This window comes from Trematomus bernacchii, unplaced genomic scaffold (genome assembly GCF_902827165.1).
Source record: "Trematomus bernacchii unplaced genomic scaffold, fTreBer1.1, whole genome shotgun sequence".
Lineage (NCBI taxonomy): Eukaryota > Metazoa > Chordata > Actinopteri > Perciformes > Nototheniidae > Trematomus > Trematomus bernacchii.
The window spans coordinates 1,364,667-1,379,077 of record NW_022987778.1 but is presented as its reverse complement, the minus strand read 5'-3'; the positions used below and the strand labels follow the sequence as shown (position 1 = coordinate 1,379,077).

Genomic DNA, 14,411 nt, shown 5'->3' with positions numbered 1-14,411 from the left:
TATGTTTTCTTCAGGTAAAAAAAACGGTTTTCGGATTTGAGGCAAACCATTTTATACTGTATGTAAAAAAAAAAAAAAAAATGAAACTAGATTTCTATTTTGAAGACAGCATGTATGGAATACAATTCAATAAATAAAAAGTAAAAAAAGGGATGTAAAATATCTCTTATCTTATAAATCGGTTATCTTAATGTATATAAAATAAATCACACAGAGGCACTGCAGTGTTTCCAGTGTTGCCTAAAAGTGCCCAAACACATAAATATGCACATTTCAAAATCACACAAAACATCAGGGACAAAACGTTCAAGCGCTACTCGCACTAGTGATGTGTCGGTCGCGAACGAGCCGATTCTTTTGAACGGCTCTTTGGTACGAACGAGGGGAACCGAGTCGTACTTGGTGAGAGCCGTTCTTTTTATCGTTCAATCGTTGGTCCGCACTCACTGCCTGCCAAAATCCACTCGCCTTTTAAAAAGCTTGATTTTGTTCCCCAAACGTATTCTGTGAAGACCCGCCCCTACTCTGATTGGTAGGTTTCAGCACGAGGAGTGAGATGGGGTGGGTCTTAACGGAATACGTGAGAGAGAGAAGTCATAACAAGTGGTACAGGACAGGTAGACGACGTGTTTTTCGGATGGAAAATTAGCCAAACGCGAAAAACGCAGCAGCATTTGGATGCACTTCAACCAAGACCCAGGCAGTGATAAAGCGCACCATTTGTAAAGGCAAAATATCCTTTAAAGCAGGGTCAACAAATAATCTCCATCGCCACTTAATTATCATTATGACTGTTGATTATTTCGCAGATAAACCTAGTAACCCCGCCCCCTTTAAAAAAACGGCTCTTTTGAACGGCTCTTTAAAACGGCTCTTTAATAAATCGTTACTTTCAAAGTCAATTCCTGAAAATGAGTTGTTAATGACCAATTAAGAAAATCAGACCACAAAACGAACAAGCTTCCATCCATGCTTTTATCTTTTGAGTACACTTAATATCTATCTTTCTAAAATGGTTGACTGTCCCCCCCCCCTCAGGCCGGGTGCTGCTGGGTCAGGTCGTGGACCACGTGGACTCCCTGCTGGAGGAGTGGTTCCCCGGCCTGCTGAACATGGACGTGCACGGCAGCGGAGAAGCTCTCCTGAAGAAGTGGGTGCTCTACAGCTTCCAGGACGGGCAGGAGAGGAGCCGGATCCTGCTGGAGGACCTCTTCACCAAGTGTGAAAATGGTACATAAATCACACTTAAATACAACACCTGTTTTTGTCGGTGAGAATTATGGCTGCCACAATATCTGATTTTCTTTACATTATTATCGTATTATACAAGCCAAAAAAGTTTCAGAGAGTAAGCTTCCTATAGCTATTATCGCACTACTATAGTAGAACAAACAAATAAATAAAACTATCGGTCAAATTCATTCATAGTTTTAGTGTTGGTTTTGTCTACTTTTTTTGGCAAATGCATTGTGAAAAATTCAAGTGTGTGTTGGGGAGGGAGACAAAGCAAGAATGGGAAATAATGTAATGATTGAAGAAGATTATTTTTTCAATATTATCAGTTTTGTATTATCAACATGCTATTCATTTTCATTTATTAAAAATATTGGTTATTGTCAATCCCCGTAAAACCTTTCGCCTCTTGCATGAACACATCTTCCGGCGCAGTCTAAAAACTCATCTCTTTCGACTCCACTTCGAGCAATAGAATTACTAACAAAGCACTTATATACTAATAAAGGACTGGCTTATCTAAAGCCAGTTCAGTAGCACTTGAAATGTTCTGGCTCTATGAAATCTGATGTACTTATATGATTCTGTTTTCTTCAAGTTTGTATCTTCTTGGTCGAATACACTTATTGTCAGTCGCTTTGGATAAAAGCGTCAGCTAAATGCAATGTAATGAATTCAACAATTCGTTTTTTTATCCATAAAAGTCAGTATTAACCTCAACGTTTTTGTTTTCTAAATGTGCTCAGAAGCGCCTCATCTTCCTACCTTGAAATCTAAAATGTTGGCTATTATTATTTGATCAAATATAGATTTCCTGCTGGTGAACCCGGAGGACCCGAGCTTCAAACTCCCCATCTCTCAGATCGCTCCGGACCTGGTGCTGAGCGACCAGCCGGCGGGGACCATGCTGGACAGCGAGGAGCTGGAGGTGGACATGGTTAAAGAAAACCGTCTGGGTACACCTTCCTCATTTCTTCACACATACTGTATACGCAAACATTTCTTAAATTGGAATCAATAAAGTACATCTTATCTTATCTACATTCTTACATATCATTAAAACCAAAAAGCTTTGATAAAAGGTACAACACAAGGATCTTTATTATTTTCTCTTTTGTTGCTTTTTTTAGTCAAAACACATACTAATTTCTAAAGTGTTTAAAAGGGATGTGTGTAAATATATGATGTTTGTCCTCTACAGGGGACGGTGGCTTCGGGACTGTCTATCGAGGCGTCTACAAAAATGAAGAAGTCGCCGTGAAAATATTCAACAAGCATGCGTCTGAGTTTTACACCTACAGACTCCTCAGACAGGTACCGCTGATCATTTAACCACCAAACAGTCCATGTGGCGGCTCAATTCCCACGCCGAGAGCTTAGCTTGGCTTTATGCTGCGACGCGTTTTCAATGAGAAAAGTCTATACTGAAGTAAGATAGGTTGAAGATATTTAATAAACAAAATCAAAACACATATTAACTTAGAGGGACAAAGACGGTCAACAGAAAAAATGTCAGCACAAGATCACCCTCTGTCATCCGCACCCCGACAGAAACAGGTGACCTATATACACAAACCACACCCATGTGATGTGTTAGAGAAATCTCACTGGTCACCGGCTTGAGCTTCAATCTCAGGATCCATGTATTTCTGATCCTCTCCAGAATGGAAGTAGTCATCACATACAGAGCATCAACTAGTTCCTGAACAGTGTCCTTCACATGCTGATATCCAAGAGAGGGAGTTACACAGTCACAAGATGGACGAATAGAAAGCAGTATTCAATGTTTACTTCAGATTAGCTCCACGTCAGAAATGATCATGCTTGTCATATGTCTATCTCCATAGAGGCTGAATCATCATGTTAATCACATAGCTATCATATGCCTAAAACAGTCCTGATGCTCTTCTAGGTAATCATACATCCTGTCATGTACACAGCTACAGTTGGGATACCTGTTATCATGTTACTCTGATATTGGAAGAGTACATTCACTATTTTCCCAACGTGACGATTGCCGGAAGTGCTCAACAAATACAAATAAAAGTGACGTAAACAAATAATAATAATATTACAAATAATAAACTCAGGCTAAGTAGCATTTTGGCTCTTACAGTCCACATGGTTGCTGTGTTTTGGACAGTACAATGACTAAATTCTTTCTCCGTTGTTCTCCAGGAGTTGGCGGTGTTGGGCCGCCTCCATCACCCCAGCCTGGTGGCTCTGCTGGGGGCCGGCTGCTCCCCTCAGGTCCTGGTGATGGAGCTGGCTCTCAGAGGCTCTCTGGACTCCCTCTTTGAGCACGAGAACGGCAGCCTGAACAGGAAGCTGCAGCACAGGATCGCCCTGCAGGTGGCCGACGGACTCAGGTACGGAGTGAGGGATGAACAAGGAGAGCATTGGTCAGCAAATGATTAAAGGGTGTGCAATTTAACCATAAAAAAACTGGCTTTAGGATCTTTGTTGCATGTCAAACCGCTCTATTATTTCTGTCTCGTTCTTCTCTCCCATTGATTATAGGGTGTGCAATTGAACCATAACCACTAGCTTTGGGATCTTTGTTGCATGTCAAACCGCTCTATTTCTCTGTCTCTCTCTTCTAACTCCCATTTTACTGTAATCTGACAAATAACAGACATTTATTTTTGGGAATTATGGCATTTGTTTGCTTGTCTTGCTTGTCTTGTGTAGGCTTGTGTAGGCTTGTGTAGGCTTGTTCAGGCTTGTTTAGACTTGTGTAGGCTTGTTTAGGCTTGTGTAGGCTTGTGTAGGCTTGTGTAGGCTTGTTTAGGCTTGTTTAGGCTTGTGTAGGCTTGTGTAGGCTTGTGTAGGCTTGTGTAGGCTTGTGTAGGCTTGTTTAGGCTTGTGTAGGCTTGTGTAGGCTTGTGTAGGCTTGTTTAGGCTTGTGTAGGCTTGTGTAGGCTTGTGTAGGCTTGTGTAGGCTTGTGTAGGCTTGTGTAGGCTTGTTTAGGCTTGTGTAGGCTTGTGTAGGCTTGTTTAGGCTTGTGTAGGCTTGTTTAGGCTTGTGTAGGCTTGTTTAGGCTTGTGTAGGCTTGTGTAGGCTTGTTTAGGCTTGTGTAGGCTTGTGTAGGCTCTTGTAGGCTTGTGTAGGCTCTTGTAGGCTTGTGTAGTCTATTTTCTTGACAATATTTGGAAGTATTGGAAATGTTGTTGTTTATTTCCTCGAAAAATGTTGACTGATAAAAGTCTTGTGAAGATCAAATAACAATATAGTACATTACAGTATCATTTTGGATGTAGGCTAAGTGCAAGATACTATAATTTCTCATATGTTTTTTGATAAAATCATCAACCAAAATTAACATTACGATTCAGACATTTTTGCTAAATGGATCTTCAGAATCAGATTCAACATTTATAAAACTATAGTGTCAAAAATGATAAAAATATGACATAGAATCCACGTTGTCTATTTCTTTCTGTGTGATCAGGTACCTCCACTCAGCCATGATCATCTACCGGGATCTGAAGCCGCACAACGTCCTCCTCTTCAACCTGAAGACGGACTCAGAGATCATCGCCAAGATCACAGACTTCGGCATCGCTCAGTACTGCTGCGCCATGGGGGTGAGGAGCTCCGAGGGAACGCCAGGTGAAACAGACTTTTTACTTTCTTATTACTTTTACACTCACTCTCTTTTTTAAACACTTTATTTATTGGTTTTTCCCACACATAACACAATAACAGGAGAGTACAAATGCAGGATGATAAAAAAGATGATAACATAAAAAGACAATTATACTGTAGTAATAGCAATGACAAAAAAAAGATGGAAATACACAATGAGGATGTGCAATTACAGTTTATTTATTTGTATTTATTCATTTATTTAACAGGGGACAGTGCACATTAATGAACATTTCTGTAATGTGCCAGTTAGCCAAGAGTCCAATTTTCATTTGTAGTCCCTGGACAGATTTTGTAAGTCAACCTTAAAGGGGACCTATCATGCAAAATGCACTTTTGTACGTCTTTTATACATGAATATGTGTCCCCGGTGTTCCAGGGAACTCACCAAGTGTCAGAAAACACAACCCTCTCTATTTTCCTCCATACCCAAATCTCTAAAAAAGGGGCTGCAACGGATCTGATAAAAACTGATCCAGATTTGAACACTGTCCTGACGTCAGGACGGTGGTGCTACGGCTATTGGGCCAACTCCAACAATCAGGAGGAGACAGCCACGGCCATTGCCGTTCGAAAGCGCTGGAGACGCTGTAGTACATATGCCAGGCCTCTAGATGGTGCTGTTCTCACTGAATCAGCCCTTGCTAAAACAGGGGTAAAAAAGTGCAAATTGAGCAAAATGAGGCATGGCTAAAATGCATGATCTGTTTGGTATTTTGAAAAAAAAAAAGTATAAATATGCCTTATATAGGTATGGCCCTACACTATATTATTAAAATATAGCATGATAGGTCCACTTTAAAGCAAGTAACAAGTAAATACAATCAAATAAAAACATGCAACATACATTACTGGAATACTTAATAAAAAACAAACAAACAGAACATAAAAAACACAGACACTGGGTTGTAAGTTCACGGTCAGTATCACTTTGTTGCTTATTAAAATGGATTCCTCTCTATATCTCGCAGGCTTCAGAGCTCCAGAGATCGCCCGAGGGAACGTGATCTACAACCAGCAGGCGGACGTGTTCTCGTTCGGCCTGCTGCTCTACGACCTGCTGACCTGTGGGGAGCGCATCTCTGACGGCATGAAGTTCCCCAGCGAGTTCGATGAGGTCGCCGTGCAGGGGAAACTGCCAGGTAATCATAATAATAACTTAGATTGATATAGCGCCTTTCAGGGGACCCAAGGTCGCTTTGTCAGACAAACATAGCAACAAATAAACTAGGGGCTGAAGGCCTTGGCAAATAGGTGGGACTCGAGGGCCCTTTTTACTATATTTGTCCTTATTTTTTTATGTTATTCTAGTGTTCTTAAAATAGTTCTCTATCTGTGTTTTTTTATTTGGTTTTACTTGTATGTATGCACCACGACACCAAGTCAAATTCCTCGTACGTGTCAACCTACCTGCTAATAAACCAGTTTCTGATTCCTTTGAAGGCGTCACCATTATAGACTGATATCAGCTATTACTCCCTGTTAGTGCTTTGGTGCTTAAATTGTCTGTTTGCTGGAGGTGATTGTTTTTATAACATGTCATGAGATTACACCTTTAGATGTACTCATACTTTAAGAAATGTTGTCCTTTTTTAAATGTGGTTTAATGAACTTCAATGCAGAATCCCCCTCAACTTATAACAGAGTGACCTTTGACTCTCCCGTCCCGTCCACAGACCCAGTGAAACACTACGGCTGCTCCCCCTGGCCGGGCCTCCAGGAGCTGATGAAGGACTGTTTGAGGGAAAGTCCTCAGGCTCGACCCACTTCTGCTCAGGTGTGAAATGGGACCTTAGTAAAGTACAGACACGTTTATCTAGAGCGCCCCCTGGTGGTGTGATCAACAAAGTTACACTGCTGCAACCAACAATGCACTTACATAGTAGCTTCACATTTCCAGGAGTTAGCATAACAAGGGCTACCTTCGACAAAAAGCCTTTTCCTTTGGATTTTGGAATATTGCAGAAATTAAGCTCTGTGGCAAACACACATTTATGATATTTACACGCTTTGTTCAGCAAGATCATCTCCATATATTGACACCACTTGTTATTTTTGAAGCGTAAATGCAATCACAAGAAGTACAAAGCAACTGTAGCGCTTTAAATAAACGTAATCATGGTCAAATTACGTCACATCACCATCGCTAAGCTAAAGGCGGCTAATGTTCGACGTTATGACGTTTGTACTTTGATACGAGGGAACCCAGAAGTGATATCAAATGGCGACTCATTTCCAGGTTTAGGACAAAACTAATGATGTGTGTCCTCTGTGCAGGTGTTTGATCGGCTGAATTCGGGCCAGATGTTGTGCCTGATGAGGGAGCTGGTGGTCCCCCGGGCGTTCAACACTGAGTGCTTCACGGTGAGCTCTGGCAGCGGGGACGGACCCTCCATCAGACACACAGCCTGGGTGGGGGGGGGCAGCAGCACCCAGAGGAGGGGCTTCATCACAGCCGTGGACCTGGACACCAACGCAGTCTCTACACAGGTACCAACAGCGCTAATACACCCTAATTATTAGCTATAGAGTGGTGCAGTGATGACGTATTTTTGTAAGCCAACCCTGAAGTAAGCTGCTCATGGGTTCCCTCGACAAAAAAGCAACGAGATTTCTCCATAGGATTTTGGAATATTGTATTTGGTATAAACAAACAGAAAGAGTTATATCACTGAACCATAAAACAATAAAACATGAACAGTGATACTGCAAAAAAAATGACAATTGCCCCAAATTACAAGCCAAATTAACAAGATAGGTCTTTCATTTACTTCTCTTCCTCCTGCAGGACATCGACACCAGTCCTGTCTTGTGTCTCGTGACCGTCCAAATCCCAACGGAGGCCTGTGATTGGCTGGTGGCTGGCACCCAATCAGGGTACTTAGTGTGTATCAGCACTGAGGACCCGACGAAATGGCACCGCCTGCAGAGTGTCACTGACGCCGTCACCTCGCTCTACTTCCACGTGCACCCTCGTCGAGCGTAAGATATTATATTTTATGTATGATGATACTTCTCATGTAACAAATGGATGTATTGGCCTGACTTAAACAAATGAGGGGGGGGTCATTAAAATATAAGTTTCAAGATGGGAGAAACATGAACATCCATTGCACATTTTAGGAAATATTTACTGTAATGCTTGGTTAAAAGGCGTATTGGATATAGCATGGCTGCTTCAGGGTATTTTACATTTCAGGGTCTGCTAAATATTTAGGGAATGATCCTCAGAGGTTTATGAAAATGTAATTAATCTTGCCAACAAGTACAATTAACTGACCAATTGTCTGAATGCCAACACTGTCATAACTTTTGGCATCTTGGTATATGGCTGTTTATGGTCTCTAGTGAATTAAATTAACAAAATATATGTGTATATGACTCACTGAAAGACACACACACACACACACACACACACACACACACACACACACACACACACACACACACACACACGCCCCTCACTCTAAGCCCCGCCCCTCACTCTCAGGTAGATTTATTATGTTTTTTGTATAATTCTTCAGCCAAAGAAAGAATTACCTGCTGGTTGGGACCGCCAATGGAGTCCTTACCATCTATGAGGACTCTGTACTAAAGGTACATGTTAGATAATGAATGGAAGATCAAGTTTTTGTTCTTAAAATCTAACATTTTTGCTCAGACTTTCTCCTTCCATGCTCTACATGTCCTATACTGTATTCATTACCTTCTTGTGACCTCCCCTATCTCCCCCCCCCATCAGCAGGAGAGCGGGCAGCCGGTGAAGTCGCTCACCGTGGGCAGCGGCAACACGCCGCTCATGTGTCTGGGTCAGTCTGTGTATTCTCTGGACAGCCGGTGTGTGTGGGCCGGCTGCGGGACGAGGGTCCTCTCGTTCACCGCCGACTACGACGTCTGCAGGAGCTTCGACACCAGACCCAACCTCATCTTTCAGTGAGTCCGTTAGTCAACCGATAACTTTGCTTCTAAAGTCGCTTATTGAAACTCAGGAAATAATTTGCGACAGGAATGCGTTAACGTTTGATCACAAGAAATGAAATGTGTCTGTTAGATATAGGAGTGAGATCGAGTTTGAAGTTGAACTCTGTCATCATGTTGTTGTGTCCTTCAGGCAGCAGCGGTCGCTGGCCGGTGAAGCGTGTGTGTCTCGGATGGTTGTGGATAAATATGTTTACCTGAGCAAAGGGACGCCTGTGGTCGAGGTTTGGGACAAACGCAGCGAGAGGATGGTGGACTCCATCGACTGCGCTCAGATCATCAGGTAGATATCTCTTTATTGATCGATCAGAGCTCTGTGCTCAGGGACAGGCAAGGCAGGCAACCCCAAAGAAGGTAGATTAAGAAGGTCCACAGCAACGACAACACGAAACACCCTTTCATTTACTGCAACGACATGTCGGGAAACCCCCCTCAAGGCGGCCCCATGCGTAGTGCGCCGTACAATGCTGCTTCTTAACTTAAGTTTCGTTGCCTTGCTCTGCTCTCGGCTGTGCGTGGTGATGAATAGCTGGTTCGAGGGGCCCCCAGTGAATGTTTGCCTAGGGCCCCCATAGACTCTAGAATCGGCACTGTCTGTGCTGGGTTTGTTTTGAGTCTGTCTGGAAAGCCAAATAGGCATATGAGACCTATCCTGGTTAAATAAAGGTAAAATAAAAATAAATACAATAAAATATATCATTATAACACACATAGCACCATGTGTAACATGTTATACACAAAAAACAAAATGGTGAGTGATATTTGGATAATCCAGAAACACTTTTTCTGATTTAAAATGCCCGTCCATGGTCTTTAAATCACATAGAATTCAACAACAAATACACAATAGACAGTAAAGACACAAGACTAAATACTGTATTCATATATAAACATGTGGTTATGAGGACTGTAAACAGATGTATTTGCAATATACTTATTTATATAAATAGTTATCCACGCAATAACCCGTATTTAATTTTGTCTTAATTTACATTTATTTCACATTCTGTTCTTGTACATATCATATTCTATTTACATGTATATAGACTTTTTGTACTACTTTTTATTTTGTATTTTTATATTATTATGTTGGATTGTTGGAGCTCAGGTCAGAAGATTTTCATTGCCATTTCTACACTGTAGCTTTGTGCACATGACAATAAAACCTTTGAATTGAATTGAATTGAGATGTAGAAATGAACAGTGTGTTATAAACATACAGCTTGTGAGTGGTGACACTTCACAGAGCTCAGGATTCACAGTCTTATGTCCTGTGGGATGAAAATGTCAGTCTGGAGGTCTTGTGTGTGTGACTGCAGCTGTCCCCCCCCCCCCCCCTCCCTGTAGAGATGACTCCGGCAGTAAGAAGGCCAGTGAGGTGGACCCCCCGCCTGACGCGGCCCCCCCTTGGGCCCAGGTGAAGGCCCTGCTGGTGCAGAGCGCTGCGACCCTGTGGATCGGCACCCGGGGGGGGCACCTGCTGCTGCTGGAGCTCTGCAAACACCAGCCTCTGCAGGTGGTGGGGCCCTGCTGCGCCTCCATCCGCTGCATCAGCTCCGCTCTCATAGGTGGGGACAACTCTCATGTATAAACTTAACACACAAAGTAAGGACATTTGTGTTTGGTAGATTATTTCTTTGTTGAAATTATGCTTCTTGGCATACATACACACATAGAAGCATTGTTACAACAAGGAAATCCTCTACCACACACAAATGTCCTTACTTTTTGTGTTAAGTTTATATATATATATTTCATTATGCATGCTTTTAGTCATATTTTCATGTGATGACAGCATGCATGGACTCTGTTGCACATTTTGTATCATGATGTCTGTGTGAGGAGAACACAAACTGGAGTATGTTTATTGACAGACATCTCATACTTACATACTTCTACTACTACAGCTACTACTACTACTACTACTACTACTACTACTACTACTACTACTACTACTACTACTACTACTACTACTACTACTACTACTACTACTACTACTACTACTACTTGAACTACTACTACTACTACTTGAACTACTACTACAACTACACCTACTACTACTACTACTACTACTACTACTACTACTACTACTACTACTACTACTACTACTACTTGAACTACTACTACTACTACTTGAACTACTACTACAACTACAACTACTACTACTACTACTACTACTACTACTTGAACTACTACTACTACTACTACTACTACTACTACTACTTGAACTACTACTACTACTACTACTTGAACTACTACTACTACTTTTACTACAACAAATGATAATAATAATTCAAATAATAGATCAAATGTATTATAATTATTTATTTAAGTGCTTTTAAGGTACTCAAAAACCCTTTGGGTTCACAGGGTAAAATTAATGAAAAAAATCATTAAAAAACCAACTCACTTAAAAGAGATTTGAGATGTACTTTATTTATCCCAAATTGGTATTTCTTTTGTCGGATTAGCATGGTAACAGGCATTACACATGAGTTTAAAATAGAATACAGAATTGAAAATGTAATAAAATGAATAGAAATGTATTCTTTAAACAGCTCCCTCTACGGGTTAGGAGTCCATAGTGAAAGTAGTTATATAACATTATGTTAATTTGGAGGGATTTGGCTAATTCAATACAACCCTAAAACGAATTGGCCTAATTAGCATAAGTGTTAATGTATTATATGAGATGGTGATAATCTCAGGCGCCTCAGAACACATTGTTCCTGCACAGACTCAGTCATTTTATTTGCATGTTTTCCACAGCTTCAAGATGAACTTTGTCTATTTAATACTTTCTACTTTCTACTGGGTTTATAAATAAACAGTACAGTATTTAGACCAAGAATAAATAAAGAGTTACATAAATCCAAAGCAAAAACACTTGAAATAAAAACAAAAACAAGGTAAGGAAGCTGAATGATTATAGAAAACATAAAACACTGCAAACTGTTTTCCATCATAGTGAGCCTGTCTGGGTTGTTGGGTGAAGAATGATGTGAAGAACCAGCCTGCTGCTCACAGCTTGACTGTTTATTATATTCAATATGTTTTCCATTCCCCCTTTTTGGTCGTGCTTTTTTTTCTTGTTTGAATGCTGCATCCAGTCAAGCCTCTGTGTCTTTCAAGAGTGACTAAAGATCATTTTCTCCTGAACAGAAACACTAAACTGGAAGAACGTGGTGCTGGTTCTGGGCAGAAGACTCCCTCAGGACACAAATCAGTTCGGTGAGTGTGATGGTGGTTATTATTTGTGCCACACGCTGATGAAAACAGTCGTCTCGCTGTGTGAGTTTCTCTTCTAAAGTGTGTGTGTGTGTGTGTGTGTGTGTGTGTGTGTGTGTGTGTGTGTGTGTGTGTGTGTGTGTGTGTGTGTGTGTGTGTGTGTGTGTGTGTGTGTGTGTGTGTGGTGTGTGTGTGTGTGTGTGTGTGTGTGTGTGTGTGTGTGTGTGGTGTGTGTGTGTGGTGTTGTGTGTGTGTGTGTGTGTGTGTGTGTGTGTGTGTGTGTGTGTGTGTGTGTGTGTGTGTGTTGTGTGTGTGTGTGTGTGTGTGTGTGTGTGTGTGTGTGTGTGTGTGTGTGTGTGTGTGTGTGTGTGTGTGTGTGTGTGTGTGTGTGTGTGTGTGTGTGTGTGTGTGTGTGTGTGTGTGTGTGTGTGTGTGTGTGTGTGTGTGTGTGTGTGTGTGTGTGTGTGTGTGTGTGTGTGTGTGTGTGTGTGTGTGTGTGTGTGTGTGTGTGTGTGTGTGTCAGACGAGTCGGTGCTGATGGTGTGGAACAGCACGCTGCCGATGGAGGTCAAAGACCTGACGAAACACTGCGAGAAACGAGAGCAGATCGCCGCCAAAATGAGAGAGCAGCTCCCCGGTGACTGACCCACACGCTGGTATGTGTTTCATTCCTATTACATCATTTTATTACTTTAAATTAATTTAGCATGCTTTTGCTACATAGTGAGATTCAGTCAAGTTTGTAATGCTATAAGTAAGTTGCCAGAAAAAGAAATACACTTAAATGCTTTGCAGTAACAAAAATACTGTAATAATATATACATACGTGGATATAAAAGCTCCATCATAACTGGGCCCACAGGTTGAATGTATTGTATACATTTGCCACCTGGTGCTACAAGCGATATGAAGTAAAGTGTGTAATATTATAACCCTAAGTTGGCAGGAAAATAAAAAATATATATATTGTACAGTTGAATACAAACTGTAAAAATATCTGAATATGTGGATATGAGCTCAATGATGACGACAGGTTTGAATGTATGTATTTATTTCCCATTATGTAGTTTAGTTATTTGTATTGTACATATCCACATTCATTTTTTATTTTTTAATATATGTTTAAGACAGAATAAGATAAGACAAAATGTAATACTGAGCCCACAGGTTTGTATATACAGTACAGTATGTATTTAATTCACATTTTGTCATTTTATCATTTGAATGTGTTTCCTATTATTTTGTATTGAATTTGTTATATTGCATACATTTAGCTACATATTATTATCTAGTTAACTGTGTGATATCATAAAGGAGAACATACTTTTACCTTATTTGAACACCCTTACTAGTAGTTGTTGTAACCGTGATGGTGGTAATAATTATACCAATGATTTTTTTCAGAACCTTCGTGGAAAGGGATCCTCTCTGCAGTGGATGGATGTGTGAGCAGCTCACATTAAAAAGATGTTTACCTCAGTTTCTGACAGCCATACTGACTATCAAGTGCACTGACCCAGAGCTAATGAAGGAGAGCACAATGCAATGAACCACTCTGAAAGAAAAGTGATTCAAGTAATCAATATTTGTTGTTTTTGAAGATGCACTTATTTGCCGTGTTTCACCAGACGAAGACTATCTTTTTGTAATTAGTAAAGAGACATTTTTCTAAAAGGGAAACAGATGGTCGGGTTGCGTTGTTATCAGCAGCGCAGATGTTCAGGAAGACCCCCTGCTCCTGAGAAGAAGTGTTTGTTTACCTGTTGTATGATTTAAAAAAAAAACTGGAAAGAAAGCCAAAGAAAATAGCCTTTCAAAAGTGTATATTTGATTATTTATTTGCACGTGTGTGTGTTTACCACTTCTCATACAGTATGCTGCCGACTTTCTACAAAGCTTTTATGTAATTTTAGTTACATTTTGTGAAGTCAACAATAAGTAAATGCTATTTTATTTACTGTGATTGTGCTGTTTTTGTTTTCAGAGCAAGAAGAACATGAGTGTGTGTAAACATTGTATTGGTTATTCCTCTTTTTATAAAAGTACAAATACTTAAAGGTCCCATGTCATGGCCATTTCTACTGATCATAATTCCATTGTTGAGGTCTACTAGAATACATTTAAATGTTCCAAACTCACATTGGTTTCTCATACAGCATCTCTGTAAAGTATGTGTATTCACTCTCTGTCCTAAACGGCTTGTTGGAGCTCCTGCCCCCCCCTCCCTGTGAGCCCAGTGTGCTCTGATTGGTCGGGACGTTGCGAGGCTCGTTGCCGCGAGGAGCGGACAGGTTTCCGGGTCGGCGATACAGCGAGAACAAGC

General features: G+C 40.9%; 1 protein-coding gene across 2 annotated transcripts in view; it reads left to right on the top strand.

The window, feature by feature from the left end:
* Positions 1-14,104, top strand: part of lrrk2 (leucine-rich repeat kinase 2) — a 57,571-nt gene extending 43,467 nt beyond the window's left edge. For both annotated transcript variants that reach the window (XM_034149157.1, XM_034149156.1), the window contains exons 37-52: positions 1,039-1,230; positions 2,043-2,189; positions 2,435-2,547; positions 3,412-3,602; positions 4,686-4,846; positions 5,854-6,024; positions 6,559-6,659; positions 7,160-7,372; positions 7,671-7,864; positions 8,407-8,479; positions 8,625-8,815; positions 8,994-9,143; positions 10,208-10,428; positions 12,023-12,091; positions 12,612-12,744; positions 13,493-14,104. In XM_034149157.1, coding sequence (XP_034005048.1) covers positions 1,039-1,230; positions 2,043-2,189; positions 2,435-2,547; positions 3,412-3,602; positions 4,686-4,846; positions 5,854-6,024; positions 6,559-6,659; positions 7,160-7,372; positions 7,671-7,864; positions 8,407-8,479; positions 8,625-8,815; positions 8,994-9,143; positions 10,208-10,428; positions 12,023-12,091; positions 12,612-12,733 — 2,309 coding nt within the window. In that variant the 3' untranslated portion in view covers positions 12,734-12,744; positions 13,493-14,104. The remainder of the gene's footprint in view (positions 1-1,038; positions 1,231-2,042; positions 2,190-2,434; positions 2,548-3,411; positions 3,603-4,685; positions 4,847-5,853; positions 6,025-6,558; positions 6,660-7,159; positions 7,373-7,670; positions 7,865-8,406; positions 8,480-8,624; positions 8,816-8,993; positions 9,144-10,207; positions 10,429-12,022; positions 12,092-12,611; positions 12,745-13,492) is intronic.
* The last annotated feature ends 307 nt before the right edge of the window (positions 14,105-14,411 follow it).